Source organism: Parasteatoda tepidariorum, chromosome 7 (genome assembly GCF_043381705.1).
Source record: "Parasteatoda tepidariorum isolate YZ-2023 chromosome 7, CAS_Ptep_4.0, whole genome shotgun sequence".
Lineage (NCBI taxonomy): Eukaryota > Metazoa > Arthropoda > Arachnida > Araneae > Theridiidae > Parasteatoda > Parasteatoda tepidariorum.
Genome location: NC_092210.1, coordinates 52563556 through 52587214, shown reverse-complemented (window position 1 = coordinate 52587214; position 23659 = coordinate 52563556). Strand labels below are relative to the sequence as shown.

Here is a 23659-nt window from a genome sequence, read left to right as displayed (position 1 = left end):
TTTGATAAAGTAGCAGCCCTGCCATTTGATTTGTGTTTTTAATTGTGGCCCCCAGCCTCATGTAAGTTGGAAACCCACTTCTACATAATTTAAGCAAGTACCTCCTACTAAAATTTGTTCCCCAATTTGTCCTAATCCCTCCCTCCCAAAAAAAAACCTTTCCGAGAAATTTAGCATCAATAAAACAGGAACTCTTTATCTGTGAACTACACACCTATAGGTCAATAACCACACAAAAAAGAATAAAACAAAACACTTTAATGCATTATGGACTTTTTACATACAAACTCAGAATGATCATAACTGCTAACATGGATAGACGCGATCATAATTGCTTAGAACCATTTTTATTCTTCATCACTGTCTTCCTGTTTCATAACCTTCATTTTCTTGCCAGGATTGCCATCATTCCTTTTCCTCTTGTTGGAACCTCTTTTTCCTGATAAATTGAGATACATTAATAAAAATTAAATCCACAACACTATAAACAGATGAACACATTTTATTTACGTTAAAACACATAAATACATAAAAGTGAATGTATAAGATGATAAGGACTAAACCCAGCAGCAAAAATCGAAAATTCTACTGTCCCCAGAGCAAAAAATAAATAAGGTACAATTCTGTTGGTCCTGACCTCTTAGAATCGAAACCTCTAAGTATTAAGTTATTACTAAGCTACACTCGAATTAAAAGTAACAACTAATAAGAAAGATTCAAATACTCAGTGTTAGTATTACAAAGTCTAAAAATATAAGAAAGATAAATTTAAATAATAAAAGCAGACGATAAAATTAGAACACCAGAAAGTTGATTTTTTTGAATTAGTTTTGTGTGGAATTTGAGTTTTCATATATTATCCCGTTACGGGCACTTTATCTAGTTGTTTTATGTTTTCTTAACATGAAAGAGGAAAATATATTAAAAAAGTTTAATGATATAATATTTTTTAATTACAAATCCTTGAAGTTTCTTAGTCTTATAACAAAATTAATGAAATCTTAAGATGCTTCGAAGTATAGAAATTAATTTAATATTTTATCTATCCTGTTACGGGTGAGTTTCCTAATATCACGTTACAGGTTTTTCTTGCTGTTTTATGATCTTTTCACTATCCCGTTACAGGTAATTCATATTTGTTACTGTTTGTGTTGTTTGTAAATAAAAGTTTATAAAAAAAAAACTGAACAGTCCTTTAATATAGCTTGATACGCTACAGTAAATTAATCCAAGCTGCCTTTCAATTTTATTTTTTTAAAGCAAAAACAAAGGCATACTAATCGTCCCGAAATATTAATTTCACGAAAACTGTTTCATAATTACCCCACACACAGACGAATTTCGTAGTCAGAAAAATACAAAAACTACTAGATGAAACTAATAGCTATAAATGGCCAGCAACATTTTCCATTTATGATAGACATCAATGTCATTAATTATGATAGGATCAATGTTTTTTTATTTAGTCAATGTTTTCGGCCTAGCCGAATACTGAAGTTATTCGGCCGAATACTGAATATTTATATTTTAATGTAAATAACTTAACATCCTGAATTAAAGAAAATTAATCTGTTAAATGATTTTAAAAAATTGGCATATAAGTTTTTAGTTTTCTGGGTTTTAATAATTTTTCTTGCAGAAAAAAAATAAATTAAAAAATATATTTAACAGTAGTAATGAGTTCTTATTTGAAATAAAATATATAAATTGCAAGTATAATTAGTTAAAATATGCTATCAATTATTATTTAGATTTGTAAAAGCCTTATGGTTGGCATCAAGATATTTAAAATATTACAAAAAATACATCAAGTTGTGAAATTTTTTTCAAAATATAGAAAGTTTAAAAAACAAATTTGTTAATATTTATTTCATTTTTAATTTAAAATTTGAATTTTTTTTAATTACAAAATTAAAATTTCAAAAGTGAAACTTTTTAAAAAGTTCTTAATTTTCTGAGTTTTAATAATTTTTCTGACAAAAAAGAAAGTTAAGAATACATTTAACAGTAGTAATGAGTTCTTATTTTAAATAAAATAGCATATAAATTACAAGTATAACTATAACTAAAATATGCTATTATTAATTATTTAGATTTATAAAAGCCATATTGCCTTGTTATTGGCATCAAGATATTTAAATTATTACAAAAAATAAATCAAGTTGTTAAAATTTTTTTAAATATACAAAGATTAAAAAAGCAATTTTGTTAATATTTATTTCATTTTTAATTTAAAATTTGAAAATTACTTTAATTACAATCAAAAGAGAAATTTTTAAAAAGTAAGTATTCGGCCACCGAATATTCGGTATTCGGCCTAAAATTTGGCCGGGTATTCGGCCCCATCACTATTCGTTACATCACTAATATCCTTAGAGGTGAGAAAAGGCTTTAAACCAACTTCTCTAAATGAAGCTCTGCTCATTATGCATTTAGCAAAAATTCTATTTCAACCTTATTTTTCTTTTCTTATTTGGGAAAAAACCCAAATTTAGGAATTCTTTAAAATGAACAAAAACCATTTTCAACTGCAAAATCCAACATTTTTTAAATTCATCTTCAAATTTCCTCTCACTGAGGAGAAATAATTCACGATAAAGAGATAATCCTAAAACTATACTGTTTGCATGTTTACAAGATGAAAACAGTACATAGTTGATTGATACTTCTTAAGAAATATCTTATATTCCACGAAATGGACAGTCCTAGATCATGAAACTTTCGTAGTCTTATACATTCTCAGGCTTAAAAAGTTGTCAACACACTAGGACAGTGGCCTTCAAAGATTTCAGACTCTATACCCTCCTAACTTTAATGTGAAGTTACACCTCCACTGCCACAAAATATGGTCAAAATAAGTAGCAAAACTAGAAACTGATGGTTAATAAATTTAACGAACAATAAATTACAAACAAAATTTTACGTTGCTACACATATTTTACCTGGTTTTAAAACAAACTCAAGAATCAAAAACTAAATTAAACACATACTTGAGGTAATTAAGGATATAAGTGAGGTCAATACTAGTCACTTTATTAGCATTAATGATCACTGTTTGCTCTATAACTTTTGAAAATGCCAAAAATTCTGAATTTACAATTCTTTCTGAAGCATAACTGTCCATGCCTAACTTTTCAATATTTCTCCAATAAATACTAAACTTACTCTTGTTGGACAGTCTTGAATTAGTGGAATGCAATACGGACACTTTAACACCATTTATCTTTAAATCCTTAGACTCATTAAATGCTGCAGTTGCATCTTCTTCAGTAGAGAAAGAAATAGTTGCTGCCCTAAAGAAAATTTATTAACAAGATTAACTAAAACATACCTTAGTTACTTTATATTATTTACAACTTTATATTTTTTAACATAAGTAAACACAGTTTAGAAAAAAAAAGATTATATGCACGTCTTCATACACAAAAGTACATTCTTGCAATCTTTACAAAATTATATCCTCACATAAAAGCATTTACGCCTCTAGCATCAAATGTTAATTTCTATACTCTTATAATTCATTTAAATTACATAATGTATTTTATACAAAATAACGAAGATGAAAAAAAAATTAAACATCAATTGTTGCTTATATTCTTGATAAGACTAATATTTACATCTTATCGTCAAACAGCAAGCATTATTTTGCCCAAATGCATAACTACCATCCTCATAAGGAGGACATAGCAATAAATTTGGGATTAAGTTACATAACAGGCAAAAAACTAATGAAGATGATCGAAGAATTTATACTCAAAGCACTTTTTAAAGTTTAAGTCCTAGAAGCATGAAAAATTTCATGCACAAAATCTTCGTACTTTTGAACTCCTACATCTAACCTTCCGAAAATGACAAGTGTCAATGAAAAATTTAGTAACTACTTGATCTTGCATTACTTAATTTTAATAAAAATAACTATTTAAAATTTTTATTCTAGCAGACATGCAACACACTCTTACTGCAAACATGCCAACTTCAGAAATTTGACACTAATGGTGACAACTACTTAGCGCAATAAGCAAAACAATCATAAAACCCCCCTCTTAAATGCAACTTTCTTTAACAGGTTGCACTGCTGGCCAACAACTGAACCAATGTATTGGCCAATCATGAACGAAATGCATAAAGCTATCTTAGCATGAATGAAAAAAGAAATCATCTGTTCTCTTAGCTCTGTACATTTTAATTAGGCCTGATCAACTATTTAAGCAATAAAATTTAAACAATAAACAACTATTTAAACAAGATAAATGCTTTAGAAAAAGAAATAGCATTAACTAATAGCAAAATATCCCAATATTGCATTTTTGTACTTAAAATGTCAAGAAAGATTAGTGAACTTAGCCAAATCAATCAAATAAAAAAACAAATGCAGAGGTACAAAACCTGCGGCCAAAAAGTTTGAAGTGAGCCTGCAGCAGCACTTAAACATAATAAAAATAATTTTTTTTTTTATTGCTGCAGATTTTCAATTTTACTAATATATTGGTCTGAAATACAAATTTTAGAATCATGTACTTCAAAACATGGTTTTTCGTCAGTTCCAAACTTTAGTTCAAATAAAAATTTTAAAACACTGATATTTTTAAAACTAGTTTTCATGACTTCAAATCACTTTTCAGTTTCAAATCGTACATTTTTATTATCACTTGGAAGTGGTATAACGTATATTCCAACGTTAAACCTAGTTATTTAACCTTGGATTTTTTATTTTTTTTTGGTAGTTAATTTTCTAAGTTGTTCTGAAAATCCCAACTTCTTTAATTAAACTTTTGTGTCTCGAACAGCACAATTTAATAAATACTCTTAATAGTACTTGCTTTACTCGTGTGGATTTCGACAATCTAACGTAAAATGTTTATCAATTATTAATACTCATCTACACATGGTTTTTTGAAAAACTCTGCAATATTACATTATAATTATAACGTAAGTAAAAAACCAACGTAACTGTGAAGAAAAAAAATTCTTAAAACCATGTCTGATTTTTTGTAGTCTAAAATTTAACATTCATAAAATCTTTAATAATTCTCTAAATATAAATGTCCTAAAGTTATTTTTCCAAAATTGTTAATCAAAGTGCTTATTTTGAGCTATGCTTCTCATTCTAATTTTTAAATATTTAATTAGCATATATAATGTTTAGATCCTACAAAAATAGAAAATAATCACTACTTTACCTTTATTTTCGATATGACTTTTTTTTAAAATCAGTTTAGAATTCTTCAGGTTTGAATAAAGTTTAATATTTAAATGCATTTAATTTTTTGTAAATATACTACTTAGGTGACTGAAAAACAAGTATCCAACACATTATTCTGTTTAAATACACGAACGTGCGGCTAGTTATAGGTCAACCTGCTGTACAAGCTATTACAATTATAAACAGAAAACATAACATCTTAATTGAAAATCGAAAAAATTAGAAGTTTTTCTTACCTAAATGAATTGCCATGACCCAGTGAAACTGTATGGGATTTTGGAAAAAATTTAGAGACTTGGTGAACTGTAACATCAAGGGGTAATCCAGGCACAAATAGTCTCTTAAGATCGTATGTAAGCTGCTGAGGAGACGGTTTAGAGCTCTTATGCCCAGCATAATCAACATTCAGAGTCGCACCTTTGAAGAGTTTAGATTTAAGGGTCTTTAAATTCTCTTCTGCTTTTTCTTCTGAAGCAAATTGAAGGAATGCAAAACTAAAATTAAGAAATAGCCTTTAGCAGAGTATAAAATGACAAAAACAGAAAAGGCAACAAAAAATTCCAATTACATAGGCACAATTTTAGACACTATTTACTATCTAATTGATACTATTGTAGAATAATTCTAGAATATAATGCAACCCAAAACACCTGTGACAGTTTTTTTTTTCTGGCTTCCTGAGCCAAACTTCCCAAGCATTAATATTTTTCTTTAAGTCACTTTTAATTATAACAAATACTAAGTTAAAGTAACAGAAACGTGTTTACAAAAGAAAATATAGAATAATAAATTACAAAAAATTTTAATTGTAAAAGTAATATTTCTTTAATTCTAATATTATATGCACTCTCTCGCCTTTTGTAGGCTGAAAAATGTATTAAACCTTTTTTAGAACGAACTACTTTTTTAGAACGAACTATCTCTTAAACTTTTGCGTTTTCTGAATTTCTCATTTTATACTATTAACCTTAAATTCTAGTTGAAGCCAGTCGTTTTTGTACTTTTAATATACCAAACAAAAATAGAAAAATCACGACTATTTTTTCCTTCACTGATGTGCAAGAAAGACAACTTAGAAAAAAATAATGCAGAGAAAAGAAAAAATCTTCCAAACATTTATGCAGAAAGGAAAATCAAATTCTCTTCGAATAAAAATTTCTCTACAAAAACTCTAACATTCTGTCCCCGCAATTCTGACACAAGACCAAAAACTGACATTGGCAGAATTAAGACAAATTCATGCATGGACTTTTGCAGAGCAATTTAACAACTAATATTGCATAGTTAAATTGTATTTCCAGAGAATGCTAAAATCTCATTTATTTAAAATCTGAGACGCACTGTCAATAAAAAATTCAACAAATGACGATTTCAGAAATAAAAAAGCCCTTGTAATATTTAACTTTAAACAGACATAGGACTAACATAAGTTAAAAATAGAAAGTTTGAAAGCGATTGGGTAGAGACATTAATAAGAAATATATCACATTTATTACATTACATTCTAATTTTAAATCACATTTATTACACACCACAAAACAATTAAAATTTCACAATTCCCTTATAGCTTATAATTTATTAAAAACTAGGGTGGTGTAAAAGCCAGAGCGAATTAAAACTTGAAAAACGGGATAAAATTGTGTCATTATTGAAAGTGGAATAAAATAAACCCATTTTACCATTTTCAAGGCACTTGTGTTATCACTTGCTCTGGACACTCCACAAAAAAAACAGTAAACAACTAAAAACTAAATTTTGCAAGTATTTGACTATTTTTGCTTGCTTTTTAAAAGGTATAGCATAACATAACTACTACAGTGAAACCTGCCAAGTTGACCACCCTTGCAGGGGCCCCCATCAGGGGAAGAAGATCATTAGTAAATTTTGTCTAGGAAATTCTATATTATGAAATTCTATTATAAACCCCTCATAAGTTGACCAGAAAAAAATTTCAGAAAATTTTGTCATTTTGCAATGTATGTTAAAATTTCACTTGTTGGGTGAAATAGTGTAAAAAGCTAATCTAAACTCTTTTGTGAGTTGACCATCTGGGGAAACTGTAGGTAGTCAGCTTTTGAGCATTTCTTTCATTTCAAAACATGGGGCTGATGTCAGGGATGAGAGTAGTCAGAAAGTAAAAAAGAGGAAAACCAAAAAACAAAAAAAAATTATATATATAAACAAAAATTTGACAAAAAAGTGCGATTTTTAAACTTGTAAACCATGTGAATATAAATCCCGATATGAGACTTTTAAATCACGTAAATATGAAACTCTACATCGAATTTAAAAAATGCGAAAATACAAATCATGATTTTTTAATTTTTTGATCACGATGCATAATTTTTAAATCGCGCGATATTACAACCACAAAAACGAATCACGATATTGGATTTTAAGCTCACGTGAATACGAATTGCTACATAGGGCTTTAAAAGCTCGTAAATACAAATCGCGATATTGATTTTTTAAATCTCGTAAGTAAGAATCGCACTGTACAATATTTAAATCGCCTGAATAAGAATCGCAACGTTCAACTTTTAAATCAGGTAAATACGAAAATCGAGATTTGATAATAAAATCGAGATTTTAAAAATGCATAAATACAAAACACGATATTGGATTTTTAAATGTCATAAATAAGAATCATAATATAAGACATTTAAATAGCGTAAATAAGAATCGCGATGTGCAACTTTTAAATCAGGTAAATACGAAAATCGATGATTGATATTGAAATCGCGTGAATAAAAATCGAGATCTGAATTACGAAAATACGAGCTATCTGCCGACGGATAAAAAATATGGAAAATCTTATTTTCTGTGCGTGAAATCGGAGAAAATAGCCAAAATAAGTAAAAATGCGGAAGGGTTAGCAGCTAGGGCATAGATTGAATTTTCTGTTTATCTTTGAAAATCGTAAATAAATATAATTATTTTACTTCAATGACTGAATTTTAAAAAAAAAACGGGATATTTATTTAAAAAAACGAAACTTTTAGAGAATCAGAGTTTTTTATAAAAAGGCTGAAATTCGAGAGACAAAAAAAATCTCATCCCTGTAGAAAGGTCAACCAGTTTTATCCCAAGGAAATGATTTTTAGAGAATCTTCAGAGAGAGGAAAAGGGACTTCAACAATTTCCCTCCGCGGAAAATTACTTTCCTCATAAAACATTTTAACTTGGGCACAAAAAATTTCAGCGGAAATTAGCGGGAAAAATGGAAAAATCTGAAGAAAAAAAAACGGAAATCCGGGAAAGAATCTCATCCCTGTGATGTAAAGTCTAAACAACGGCGCCAAACAACAATGAGATAATATTTTTGTAACAAACAGGTTTGTAAGTATATTAATAACAGAAATTTTTTTAAAGTGTACAAATAATTTTGTTTTTTGAAAGTTTTCAAACTACATGTTTTCGTGTTCTGATATTTTAAGAAATTATTTTTATTATGCACTTCACATGCATAAGTAACAAAATAACGTTTTTTTTTAAAAAAGTTAGATAAATATTAGAATTATTTGTAACAAATTGAAATTCATTAACAAATTGAAATTCACAAATTGAAATCACAATTCCTAAAAGATATTCATTTGGCTATTTGCTAACTAAAATTTTTAAGTCAATTAAATTTATATTTTTTAAATATAAAGCAACATGATATAGGCAGCAAAAAAGTAAACAATGACCCACCCCCTCTATAAGTTTCCCACTTGTCTAAGTTGACCACTAAGACAATGCACCACAAGTGGTCAACTTACACAAGTTTTACTGTATAAAGCAGCGAATTACATAAGCCCACAAATTATTTAGAAATCGTGGTAGTTAAAATCTACTAAATTGAATTTATTAAACCAAGAATCACAATTGATAAACTACCACTTTAAAATATTTCATAGTGTTTGTAACATTATAATTTGACGAAACATCAAAACACAATACATGCAACACTACTTTGCTTCAGTAATTTCGGGGTGAGGCTTCTAACGAAAATTGTCCGCAAAAAATGACAACTAATAAATTTTAGTTCGCGGGCCGCCAGTTGGTAACCACTGCTCTGGACTAGTTAAATCAGATCTAGTGTACTTATTTAGACCTAGTTGAGTTAGGGGTGAGGCTTCTAAATGTCCGCCACTCTAAAAAAAATTTTTTAATTTTATTTTGCAAGCTTGCAATCAATCCATAAACTATCATGAATTCAAAATAAATATACTAAGTAAGCTCTAGACTATCTAGTCTAGTCTACTTAAAGGCCTGTTTACACGGTCCAATTTCTTGAATCCGAGAAATTGGACGGATTTCTCTGTCCAAGAAATTGGATGATTCGTTGACACTATCCAAGTTCTTGAATGTCGCTGATTCGTTGAAAGAAAAACTTGCGCATGCGCATTGTTCATATTCAACATTATAAAATAATACTTACATAAGTTTAAAATTACTAAATAAATTCAAATAAAATCATAATAACACAAATAAACCTCAACAGATCAATTTATTTGGACTAAAATATATGAAAACCCACAACAAAATGACATAATTTGCTGCCAGCTTGTTGACGTCACAAAACCTAAGACGCTGATTGGTTAAGGGAGAAAAAACTTGGATGGAAAGTAGAACATGCTCTAATACCGTCCAAGAAGTTGGACCAAGTTCTTGGACGTTTGTTTACACGATCCAAGCTCAAAGCAAAACAAGTTTCCATCAATATCAATCAATCTCTGTCCAAGAAATTCGATCGTCTAAACAGGCCTAAAGGTAGGGTCTGTCTGATAACAAAATAGTGAAATGAAATAATGAAAAACAAATTTGAGGATAAATGATTAAATACAAATTTGAAAGAAAAAAAAAAAAGAACATCAAGTCCATCTGTAGCATTTTTAGTTCTTTTTTTCTCCACTCAGAACTATGAAAATATTATGGATGAAACCATGTACTATGATTGCAAAGGGTTTGTTTCTTATTTATTATTGCTGGATTATATTAAGCTTACAGTTAAGAAAACTATTAAAATAAAAAATAACTAAATTAAAAATAAACTAAGAAAGTATTTAATAGAGCAAGACTAATTATTTAACACCTCACTCTACAATCAACAAATAATCTATCAAATAAATGCACTTTTAAGTATTTTTTTGTACTAAAAATATAATATCAAAAGAAATCCAATAAAATTGTTATGACGTGGTTCCACTAAAATGTTAAATGTAAACATCACAGAGGTTTTTCGTCATTTTAATTTAGCATTGTTGTTGACCATTAAAGAAAGATGACTACAATGGTTCAAAGCAATGCAAAACATTATGAAATTAACAGTAATATGTAAAAATACAGGATATATTAAAAATATACTTACGCACGCGTTGATTTAGGCCTTACGTGGATAATGGCTGAAAGTACATCAGGAGAAAATTTTTTAATTTCTTCATTAGTAACATCCTTGGGTAAATTACCCACGTACAGTTGTTTTGCATCTCTTTCTTCTAAAAAAAATTAGAAATATAAGATGCATAAACTGACTCTAGCATATCTGCTGTCATTCAACAGAATAATGTCTAGATATAACCACAATAAATTTAGACTTCTTTACAAAATAAATCAGTTAAAACAGAATTAATTTAGGAGCAAGATCATACTAACACAAGAGATATTTTACAATAAGTTAAAAGTCTGAAACTTTATAAAATGGAAAAATTAATCGAGTAAAATTTAAATTGCACACAATACAACAAAAAATGAGAAATTAATAAATATTTAAAATTAAATTATACGCAACAAATAATCAACTTAAATGGATGAGGCAATTTCAGGCTACTTCCTTTTCTATAAAAATAGTTGCAATTAATAAATTGATTAAAAACTCTTAAATAAATCACACCTACATAATTTTTACCTCAATGACGGAACAGATATCGATGTGTCACAAATCATATTTCACACATAAATGACTAAATGATATTTGAAATTTTCATTATTGAATCTTAAATGGGATACAATTCCCAATCATTTTCAACACTCAAGAATGCAATATTTACAAAGTTAGAATATATATTGAATTTTTATTAAAAAATTTTAACCCATTAAATTTTTTTCTCACTACTTGGAAGATAATATTCAATATTTATAATTTCATTATTTCTTTTATTAAATGAAAATGAGTTTCAATAACTTAAGGAGAGAAAAAATACATTGTTAAAAACTATTATCCAAAGTTAAGTATATTAGTAAATAGCCCCTTAATATACAGATCATTTTGTAAACATTGAATTGTTTTGCAATAAGCAAAAAATAACTGATAAAGTATTTTTAGATGATAATTCAGATGAAGATGAGAATTTCAGAAATTTGAGCTGCATTTGCAAAAATACTGCATTACACAAATATCATTAAAATTTTTGCTATTAAGATATTAGGTGTTTTTAAGTGTAAATAATTTTAAGAAATAAAACAGAAATTTTTCTATCATCTAACAAATAAAAAAGATATTTATCTATAGAAATACTATCTATTTTTATCTAGTAAGTTACGTAACACCATTAATTTAAGACATCATTACCGACAAAAAAATCTTATAAGATATTTCTTGCTTGAATGGTGCAGTTTTCAAAAGAATCGTTAAACAATAGAATATTATTTCCCAATATACTTAAAATTGTAATGTGCTTAGTATTTATAATTAAAACTTAGCATTTTTAATTAGAGGCTTCACCTAATAACTTTGTGTAAACAATAAGAGATCAATTTAAATAATGAAACAACTTATATTTATCAAATGTTAGCGCATAATGTATTTATATAAGGTCAGTCTAAATAAGTCAGTCTAATAAAATAGAAAGTTAATAAGTTTCTGACACCTAGTTCAACTTTTATACACACTGGTGAAAGAAATTGAGAGTTTGCAGACTTGGCTGATTATGTCAGTGATTTCACTACAGCGCGGGAACGCAAGTATTGTTCAGAACCTTAGAAGAACAACAGAACACCATCCCTCGGAACCTCTTTCAGAATGCATTTCTCTGCAACCGCATGTTTACCGTAGGTAAGGTTTCTCCGCGTGAGAAGTTCAAATATTTTGTGCATTAATGTAAGATGGACAAATACCTTGTAAAGGCAATATCTTCTACTCCGAAATGGACAAATGGAAATGAAACAAATGTGGGCAGAAACGATCAAAACGAAACAAACGCGCATTTGAACAACCTAATGAGAATAGCTGATGAAAAAGTAGATGTAGAACATTTTCCATATGATGCAAAAAAAATATTCAATGCTTTAAAAATTAGAAGATTTTAAAAATGTATTATAAATTAAAGTAAATATTTTTTTAATTTTTAGATATCTCACTTAAACTTTTTGAAATCTCACCCTGTTTTTGAGAAAGGGTGAAAATACTCACCCTTTTTTTCTGTGATGAAAACACTGTATCTACAGAACTACTGGACTGAATTTAATGAAGTTTAATGTCAACATTGATGTAACACAAAACAAATAATCATTCAATAGTTGTAACACACACGCATGATCATGCATAACACTCGTCACACATTATGAAACAGCGGTTGCAGAATCAACAAAAAATGGGTTAATAGGAGATATGGTCACCTCTTAGATATACAGGCATTGCATTATTTCAGTTAAAATACAGCAGTTTATCATTTCCTGTGGCAATTGGTACCACTTGCTCAGCAACGCCGTTTGCATTCCATCATGGGTCATCAAGCATGATGTCTGCCCAGAGTTAAGGCTGAACAGGGACTCAGTGAAGACAACTGTCACCTATTGATCCATACCCAATCTACTACCTGCACCAGGGCTCGAAAAACCGCCCGTCCTCGGCGGTCAAAAATTACTATTAGTAACCTAGTATTTATTTTATTACTGTATAATGTAATCGTAGTATTTGTAATCCTGGTAACTACTAATTCATTGTGCAATTTATATAAATGTTTGTAATAAATAAGAGAAAATTATATTTTTATATATGTAGAAGTTATGCGTTAGTTTCAAAAGAGGACGGGTACATCGTTGGACAAGCCGTCCAAATTTTGCCGGGACGGGCAAAATTTCTGAGGTTTTTCGAGCCCTGATCTGCACCATGTTTGTGCTGGTTATAAACGTAAACATTTTCTAATTATAATCAACAAACAAGTATCTCATATAGCAAACTCCTTTTACTATCACAAGTGTACACAAAATATATATAAAATATGTTGCCAACAAATGAATAATGTAGGAAATAATATAAGAAATAATCACTGCACCTGCGTTCACGCACTTACATCTGGAACATCATCCTCACCCTGATCAGCCTCAAGAGGAATGATCAGTTGAACAGGTCAGGAGATTTCCTTGTCATCAGAACATAAAGTACAAGAGCAAAGTTTTTCATCGTGTCCTTTAATTAGTCCGGTTACCAATGCACTTTTCCACGCATGTCGTGGTCTTACATCTTCGTGAACTAATACTATGTCTCCAACACAAACATTAAATGATTTTTGAATGTTACGAACTTGGTGGAAAGATCTTAATTGTAATAAATAGTCCTTAGACCATTTCTTCCAAAATGCGTCGAATAAATCCTGTTGCTGCTTGTACAATTTTGTCAGATTTCTACTTGATGCTGCAGGCTGTGAAGGTATGGTTGTAAGTCTTTTACCAGTAAGAAAATGGGATGGTGTTAATGTTTCTTCCTTCCTCATAAACTAATGGCCGACTATGTAATGCGGCTTCAACACCAACTAATGCTGTAGAAAGACCATCTAACAAGGTTCGACGAAGGGATTTTCGCAAACATCCTTTTGTTAGTCCGATCAAACGTTCCCACCACCATCTTCAGGTTGAAGGGACAAGTCACACCTCGCTATAATGGACAAATGGTGATCTTTGGCAGTCATGGCGAACGTTCCCTGGCTTTCTCTCGATGGATCCGTTATCCTGCAACTAATTCCAGAATATTCACACGACACTGGGCGTTCAATTGAACTCCATCAATCTTACTAGGCTCCCCAGAATTCGCCCCCTCATACCATCATCTAAACTTTGGTTACTCAATTTTACTGTTAAAATTTGAATTGAACCTATTTGCAGCAAAAAACAAAACAAAACAAGAAACTCTCCAAGGTGTGCTAGAGAACGAAATGTGTCTTAACTTATGAGCACTTTTAAAGCCTGCTTCTCTACTGGTTTCTCTTGCACACACGTGTGTGCTTACGTATTTGATGAACAAAATTTGTATTTTTCTCTAGAAGTGGTCTTACATCCAGTCTAGTTCTTTTCATGAAATATACAAATTATCTTAATTTATTTCACCAGGAGTCAACAAAGCTCTAAAACAGCTCTGATGGAATAGCACTTATTTTCAAATGGTTCATTTGTAACATTAACAGTAAATTAAATTAAGTTAAAAAAGATTTACAGAAAAGTGGTTTGATTGATTTCATCTTTATTAAGTTAAATGAATGAAAATGACAAATTTTTCGTAACGATTGATCTTAATTTTTTGATCTTCCAGAATTCACAAGAAAAAACTTATACTCGAGTTAAAAAAATTTAAAACTGACTACTAATGAATAAACAGTCTTTAGGCATTGAACAACTAACAACCTCTAACATGAAAGTTGAGGGAATATGTTGATTGCAGAAAAAATTCCAACGTTTCCAGGTACATTCCGTAAATTTCAATGAAAATCCATACAATATTTTATAAATATATCGTGCAGTTTTTCATTGTTTATTTGTCAAAGATTAGATTTTGTGAGCAAAAACGTATAGAATAAGAATGGAAGCCTGGGAAGATTTCAGTAAAAATTTAAATTTCTGGTAACTTTCCAAATGTGATGTATGAATCTCCCAGACTGTAAAAAATTTCAATATTCCTTGCCTCTTAAGAGTTAAAAAAAAAAAATATCAGACAAATTTGAAAGTGCCATTTAGGTTTACAACATAGAACATGAAATTGCATAAGAATTATGTATAAAAGCTAATTCTTACTTCGCCTTTCTTCTTCTTGCAGTGCCACCAAATTAGCTGGAAAAAAAAAACTTTTAAAATTTGCACAACTTATTTCACAAAAATGGAAATTAGCAGTAATCTAATCAGATATTAAATTTTTACAATGATACTATATTGTCATTTATAAAAAAAAACTTACTGTTAGCTGGTGATTCTTTTTTTATACTTTTTAAGGTCTGATCATCCTTAGATTTGGGAGTTTGTGCAACCTTTGGTGTCTGAGCAGTTTTTGGTGTCAGTGCACCTTTTAGAGTCTTCTCATTTGCTTTTATAGGAGTTTGCTTTGCTTGCACAACTTTCTGTTTTTGTTTTTTACCATTCTGAGAGTTTTTTTGATTGATTTCTTCTTCCTCATCTTCATCATCGTCGTCCTCATCATCATCCTCATCGTCGTCATCTTCATCATCGTCGTCATCCTCTTCGTCATCATCCTCATCGTCGTCGTCATCTTCATCATCATCGTCATCATCCTCATCAAAACCTTTCATTTTTAAACCAAGCCCACCTCCTAAGCTAAAATCTTCATCCTCCTCATCATCATCAGAATCATCGTCGTCATCATCATCATCTTCCTCAGGTTGAGAACCTAATAAATTTTAAAAAAATACAATCAAACAAATGAAACTTTAAAGACCTTCTCGAAATCATGCTTGCATAATAAAGGATGTATCATTATTTTCATTTGATGAATAGTTACTAACCTACTCTAAAACACAATCGTTGATACATATGAACAGACCGCACCTGCGTCAAGTCGTGAAATGAAATGACACAGCTTATCGAAAGTCCCGTGTCTTTACCTCCCAGTTAGCCACGTGATACATTTCTAACGAATGTGAAACACATATGCAATTCTTAAAAATTTAATAGGGTAGAAAACATGATGATTTTCAACCTAGAATTGACTAACAATAGAGAGAACGCATTACATAGAATGAGGGTGTGAAGGGCAAGCTGATAACAGATGTCTGTTGAACGATAAATGAAAGAACCATGGGTCCACAACAAAATACAGGGGGGGGGGTCTTGTGAACAGGTGCTGTTTGCTTTCACAAAATTGTGAAAGATAGAGGAATCTCACTCAAATTTTGCAAGTTACAAAAAAAACACCTCAAATACTATACTCCAAACGCCGATGTTCCTAAATGGGAACATTGTAATTTTTACAGAAATAACAATTAGAAATATCTTGTTAAGTTAGAAAGAAATATATGTCCCCTGGCTACTAAATAATGCCAATAAAAGTTTTTTCTATTATTTTTCTACTAAGTTTTGAAATTCAGCAAATTTGACTTTAATTCTATAAAAAAAAATTGAATATTTTTCCAAAAATCAAGATCTAAATTGAAGTCATACTGTTCTGCGCCATTTCAGAAAATATGACAAATCTAAACAAATAATTAGGTTAGTAAAAAAATTCACTAAAAAATTTTCCCATTAGGAAACATCGGCAGGTAATAGGCTAATCTTGTTTTGTTTAAATATAAGAGTCAAAGAGTATTAATAAAACATTATACTTTTAATAAGAAATATTCTCTGGTAGATTTAATTATGAATGCTATTGGTTCTATATTTATTTTACTTTTTAAATATTGTTCAGATAAAATTGACAAAATTTGAGTAAGAGTTTCAGACAGGACGGTTTAAACCGTGGATTAATCCATTCTGTCCTAAACCTTGCCAACCCTTTGGATAAATAAATTTTATAATTGTGAGTAAAAAATTTTTCTAGAACAAGAAAACTGACCATTAGATTAAAAGTTATCAAGGGTGGTCTTTCCTTGGCACACTGGACAACATTAAAACATATAATAAAAATGAACAGTCGAACCTGTTTATCTCAAATCTCACGGGAAAGGCAAAATATTCAAGATAATTTAGGTATATATTCAATAAAATATTAAAAAAAATTCAAGATTACATTAAAAAAAATTTAATCAAGAAATTCTATTAAAAGTGCTTTAATTGTTTTTAGTAGAAAAATATAGACATTTCTAACTATACCACAAACATCTATTATACTATTTACATAAGTTTAATATACATTTAACACTCAAAAGAATTTTTCCAAGATTTTTGACGTATAATTTTATTTGTTTTGATTATTCTTTTGAGGTCAAAAAGATCGCAAATTCTTCATAGCCAACATTTTCCTGGGATTCAAAGTTGTTGATAAGAATTCTACAGCTTTTGATTCATCAATATGATCTTCAGCTTCATCCTCTTCACCTGATATTCCTTTGACATTATTGATGATCAATGTACCAGACGTTGCCAGGCAGTTAGTTGTCCACTTAAAACTCTTAATTTGCCTTTGATCCATTGTTTTTAATTTTGAGGTGAAAATTAATTCCTATTCTTAGCTTTCTTATCTATGTTGAAAAGCTAACCCCTGATGGTCACTACTCATTAACCCCTCACTTACTGCCAGAATCATTGTATTCCTTTCTAGTTAAGGAAGTGCAGAGATAGTGATTGAAATTCCAAGAAACACACCAAACCGGTTCATCCCTACTTCCCGTGGATTCACGAAATTCATCTCTGTCTACAAGTTCTACTGATAAAGAAAGTGATGATTTGTGTTCAATCATTAGAAATTCGAGAAACGGAGGTTTTGGAAGAAAAAAATTTCAACATAAACATGGAAAATACTATGATTTTAGACGGTAAATGTAGGTAATTTTAGAAATATCGAGATAAAGAGGTTCAACTGTATATTTTTTGCAATGAACCTATGGATCTCAAAATAACAAAGGGATCTGACAAATCAAATCTTAGAAGACTCAATATGACACAGATAGGGGACTGAAGAGAAAGACAAAATAGTTAACTAAAAGAAAAAAGCTTATAGAGGAATAAAATCTAAAAAAGTAGAACCAAAACGGACTAAAAGATGGGGAATGATTTATTATAGCAAGACAAAGTGAGCAAAACTTAATACAATTCATAAATTAGATAACAAACACTAACCTTTTTTAGAGTTTTTGTTTTGTTTTTCCATTCCTTTAAATTTTTGTAAGCCTTCTTTTCCTGGAGTTGCTTGTTTTTTTGTCACTGAATTACCCTTTGCTGGTGTGGCTTGTTTTTTACCAACAGGAGTCTTACCAGGAGTATTTTTTCCAGCAGGAGTATTTTTTCCAGGTATCTGGAAGCTCACTCTCTTGTCACCAAGTGACTGTTTGCCTTTAGGAGTTTTAGTAACTATAACATCATTATCTATTGAAATATGAAACAAATATAACTAGTCATAATATATTATACACAAAAATATTTTGATCAGTAAATTATTTTAGAGAAATTAATAATTTACCTATGAAGAAATTAAGTATAACAAATACACACTAAATGCAGAATGGTAGTTGACTGATTTTTGTTACACATAGGAAAAATAATTTAGTAGAAACTTCAGCTGCCACTATTTTTATTAATTTGGGCAGCAATAAAATAAATAAGGGTGGCAAATATAAATAAAAAACTTAAAAGATCAGAAATAAAATTTAAAAAATAAAAAACAATTTTGCTCATGTCCACATACAGCGAGAATTTTCCTGATTTTGAGATATTCTTAATATAAACATACATCGAAATAATTTTTTAAAAAAATGAATTACAGAAACTTTCATGCAATAAACTACTTCAAATGAATACAAACATACTAAGAACACTTAATACAGTGTCATAATATGGAAACAAAGATTAAAAAAAAAATAATGAAAGCAATTAAACCATTATTCAAAGTAAGAGGTTTTTTCTAAGCATTCCAAACATACACATTATTCAAATATACATGATATTCCAAATACACAAAAAAAAAATTCATTTAGAAATCCCAATTAATTTTAACAATTTTGTACAAATGATCTTATCATGTGAGCAAATATCTATTATATACTTCAACATTTCATTAATAATTATGATCAAAATATAATTTAATCTTTCTTTAGTAATCAAAATTTTTACCAAATAAAACATATAAAGATTCTCAAACATTAAATAAAATATGCTTCTTGGTACTTATAAAAATTTTAAGTACAAACTTAACTATCAAGTTTCCTGACAATTTAAAGTCTTCCTGTTTATTGAAATGTTTAAATACATGAACTATTTCTGTTTTTAGAAACTATGTCTGCTTTTAAGTCGCACATAAAATATCCGTTTACGTACTTGAACAAGCATTGAAGGGCTAAGAGTATGCAACAAGCATAATGTGTATGCATATTACACATATATTTCGGCAATTTTTTTTTTTAACCATGTCATGTGCTATGTTTTTATAAATTTTAAACTTTTCATTTTAATTGTTAACATTCTGTTGAATGATATATACATCAGTCTGCATTCCAGAGAATAACTTAAGAACAGAAAATCACAATTATTTTTTTCCTATCCAATATGCAAAATATAGACATCTTTGAAAAAAAAAACTCTGCAGAAAAAAAAAAAGTTTTTGAAAAATTATGCCGAAAGAAAAACCAAAATTTTTCCCTGTCAAAATAAAAAATCTTTCTGCGAAAACTCTGCAAAGTTCAGCAACAATGTCGTCGCAATTCTGCCACAGGGATTACTACATTTACATCTTGTTTGCTAGAACTAAATTCTTATTATATCTCTAGAAGTGGTTTTAATTTGAGTCACGTTGATACCTTTTACCTGATAACTGTTTACTTTTATTTATGTGACAAACAAGACCAAAACACAAATTTATGATGCTATTGAGTGCTGGAAATTGATCATTGCAATATGCATTATCCCTGTACACATTATAACAAATTAGTCAAAATTGTAGCCAAACAAAAACAAAAGGGCAAATATATTAGTGTTTAAATAATTCTTTTCAGATGGGAATTTTTAGCACAATAGCTACTCATTAAAAAAGTTTTCAAAAAAATCTGCTTTTTTCTCTAGAACACTATCTTTTAAATTCGCCTTTTTGGAATTACTTTTAACATTACCAATTTTATACCTTTGCGCTTGTCTCAGTACTCCGTTATTTCCAACAGAAGCTATATAGAAATTTTTTCCCCCTCAAAGCTTATCGGAAGTTGCGATCTAGATAATGGAAATTTAAATCTTGAATTCTTACATTTCTAATAAATTTCCATTTATAAAAATTACAGATTTTGTTGACTACGTAATGATGTTACTACCAAATGAAAAATCTCCGACACTAACGTTGTGTAACAATGTCTGTCGCCACAGCTCTGCTATTGGCAGGGATGAGAGTAGTCAGAAAGTAAAAAAGAGGGAATATACCTTTGCACTGCATATCATGATACATAATTTTTAAATCGCCCGATATTACAACCGCAAAAACGAATCACGACATTGGATTTTAAGCTCGCATGAATGCGAATTGCGACATTGGGTTTTAAAAGCTCGTCAATAAAAATTGCGATGTTGGTTTTTTAAATCTCGTAAATAAGAATCGCAATGCACAATATTTAAATCGCCTGAATTAGAATCGCAACGTCCAACTGTTAAATCAGGCAAATACGAAAATCGATGTTTGATAATAAAATCGCGATTTTAAAAATGCATAAATACAAAACACGATATTGGATTTTTAAATTCCGTAAATAAGAATCATAATGAAAGGTGTTTAAATAGCGTAAATAAGAATCGCAATGCGCAACTTTTAAATCAGGTAAATGCGAAAATAGATTATTGATAATAAAATTGCGTGAATAAAAATAGAGATAATTGCAGAGTCTGGACTTGGGATTTCTAAAAGGCTTGTTTGTAATGTTTTTGTTTAGACACAATAAATAAAAATCTACAAGATTAACTGAATGAGCAAATAAATATTTTCACCGCAAATCCACCTCTATCTTTTTTTGTTTGTTTTCACGCCAGAATACAAGAAGCAGCGACGTCTGAATTACGAAAATATGAGCTATCCCGCCGACGGATAAAAAATAAGGAAAATCTTATTTTCTGTGCGTGAAATCGGAGAAAAAAGCTAATATAAGTAAACATGCGGAAGGGTTAGCAGCTAGGACGTAGTTTGAATTTTCTGTTTATCTTTGAAAATCGTAAATAAATGTAACTATTTTACTTCAACGACTGAATTTTTCTAAAAAAGCAGGATATTTATAAAAAAAAAAATTTTAAAAAAATACGGAACTTTTAGAAAATCAGAGTTTTTGATAAAAAGGCTGAAATTCGAGAGACAAAAAAAATCTCATCCCTGTATAAAGGCCAACCAGCTTTATCCCAAGGAAATGATTTTTAGAGAAACTTCAGAGCGAGGAATAAGGACTTCAATAATTTCGCTTCGTGGAAAATTAAATTCCTCATAAAATATTTTAACTTCTGCAAAAAAAAAAAATTTCAGCGGAAATTAACGGAAAAAAAAGGAAAAATCTGAAGAAAAAAAAAGCGGAAATCCGCGAAAGAATCTAATCCCTGTATAGGTATACAAGGTGTGCAATAGACACCTTGTTTATTGCACAACATTTGTAAAAATCTTTAAAAATAAAATTTAAATTTTACCATCAGAATCAGAGTCATCATCAAAATCGTCATCAGACATATCTATAAAAAAAACAGAAAATAGTCATTGGACAAATCTAAATAACAGTCAAATCTGAATAATAGACAAATATAAATAAAATATAAATAGTCAGCAATTTAAAAACAAAAAAGTAAAAAACTAAGTAAAATACAGCAGTCTCATATCTGGGTGTTTACCAGAAGGGTTCTAATTCTCAGACACTTTTTAACAATCAAAATAAACAAAACAAAAAAAAAAAAATATGCAGCAATGCTAATGCTGCGTATTATTTCAGAAATACTTAAATTTTTCCTCTACACTTAAAATTTTATTCGAACATGAAGTTTCAGGATTATAGATTACTCTGATCCCAATACCAAGCGCATGGACTTTAATACTACTTATCTATAGATAAAAGATATTGAGAAGGCCATTGGCTTGCCAGTGACAAAGATGACGGAGCTTCACAAACAATGAAATAAACAAGAGAAATAATTTTTTTGCCATTAGGAAAAAAATTTGGTTTAGTTGGTCCCTATGATCAGCAAAAAGTAGGAGAGATTTTATTATTGTTCTATTTTAAAGGATAGAAAGTGAAGTCAAGAATCTCTTTCAAAACTCAACAGAATTGCACATGAGAGCACAGAACCTTTCCGTCAAATCAAGCTCAGTATATGCACAAGCAAATGACAAGTATTTAATCTAATTTGTAAAATGATTAAGAGTTTTACAACCCAGCCCAAAATGAATTTTTGCTGTATGATTAGTGAAAATGATAAAAGGAACAATGTGAAAAACCAGATTTTTGAGTAATTTGTGGCAAAAATCTGCAGGGTAAAGAAAAATATTTCTATTCGAAAAATGAAAATTAATCACTTTTAAAAAAATTTATACACCCTGTAATGAACCCAACCACCAATGAAATCTGCATGTCTAAATGTGAATTGACAAACCATATCTAAAATATTTATGTAGACTCAAAAAATACCTCGTTTAATATACCAATGGTTAGAAAATTTATAAACACACATTTTCTTTCATTTCTTTAAACTAATTTTAAAAGTTTAAATTATTAAAACTGTTAAGTATGTTAAATTCAAAGATGAACTCCTATTAGATAACTCTTAATAAAAAGGGATATTTCCAAATTGTGATCTTTGGCAATAATAATTGCTTAGGCACCACTGGAAAATTTAATAGAATAAAATATGTAGCAGTTTGCTTGGGGTGGCTAAAGACATAACTCGCTGATCCCTTTCCCTGAATCTAAATGTTCCTCTAATGTCCCGTGACAATGCCACCACGACTGCCACAAGGATAAAATATAATACACAACTAATCAACTATAATATAACACAAATAATAAAATTATCATGTCCTAATACATACCTATATCTTCTTGTTTAAAAGGCTTCTTAACTTGTGCTTTCTATAAATAAAGAAAAAACTTTCAATTTCATACACATTTAAATAAAATTCAAATACACATTCAAATATTTTTTTTTCCATGGAAAAGATAATTCTTTTCCTCTTTCAATAAAAACAAAATAATTTTAAAACTGTAGATTTTACCATTACCTCATACTCAGCTATAAAAATATCAAATTTTAAGAAAAAAGTGAAGAAAAAATTGTATATAACAGCATATTTTATATAGCAGAATATCTTATTTTTTTCAATACGTAATAATTCAGCGTGCAATCAACTTTGATACAGAGATTAGCAGGCCACAGGCGAAAAATCGCCCAAAAAAAGGTATTCCACCAACATCTTTTCAACAAAAAATCAATCTAGGCTTTAAAAAAAAATCCTAATTAATATCTGTGCAGTAATCAAAACTATTTTACTATATTGTTTAAAGTTCTTAATTTAGAAACATAAAATCAATAATTCAAAAACATCTCCAAAAACTTGACATAATCATGATAAAGTAACTAGGTATTGATAAATATTGC

The 23659-nt window shown here is 29.3% G+C and overlaps 1 protein-coding gene across 1 annotated transcript; it reads right to left on the bottom strand.

Moving 5' to 3' along the window:
- Positions 1–240: 240 nt before the first annotated feature.
- Positions 241–23133, bottom strand: LOC107456524 (nucleolin; the record flags this gene model as incomplete). Its single annotated transcript, XM_071183437.1, is given in 9 exon segments — positions 241–439; positions 3166–3293; positions 5440–5697; positions 10557–10683; positions 15191–15226; positions 15351–15797; positions 18182–18427; positions 21704–21745; positions 23094–23133. Coding segments are annotated over 9 exon segments (1416 nt in total), but the record flags the coding sequence as incomplete, so codon positions are not given.
- Between the last annotated feature and the right edge of the window lie 526 nt (positions 23134–23659).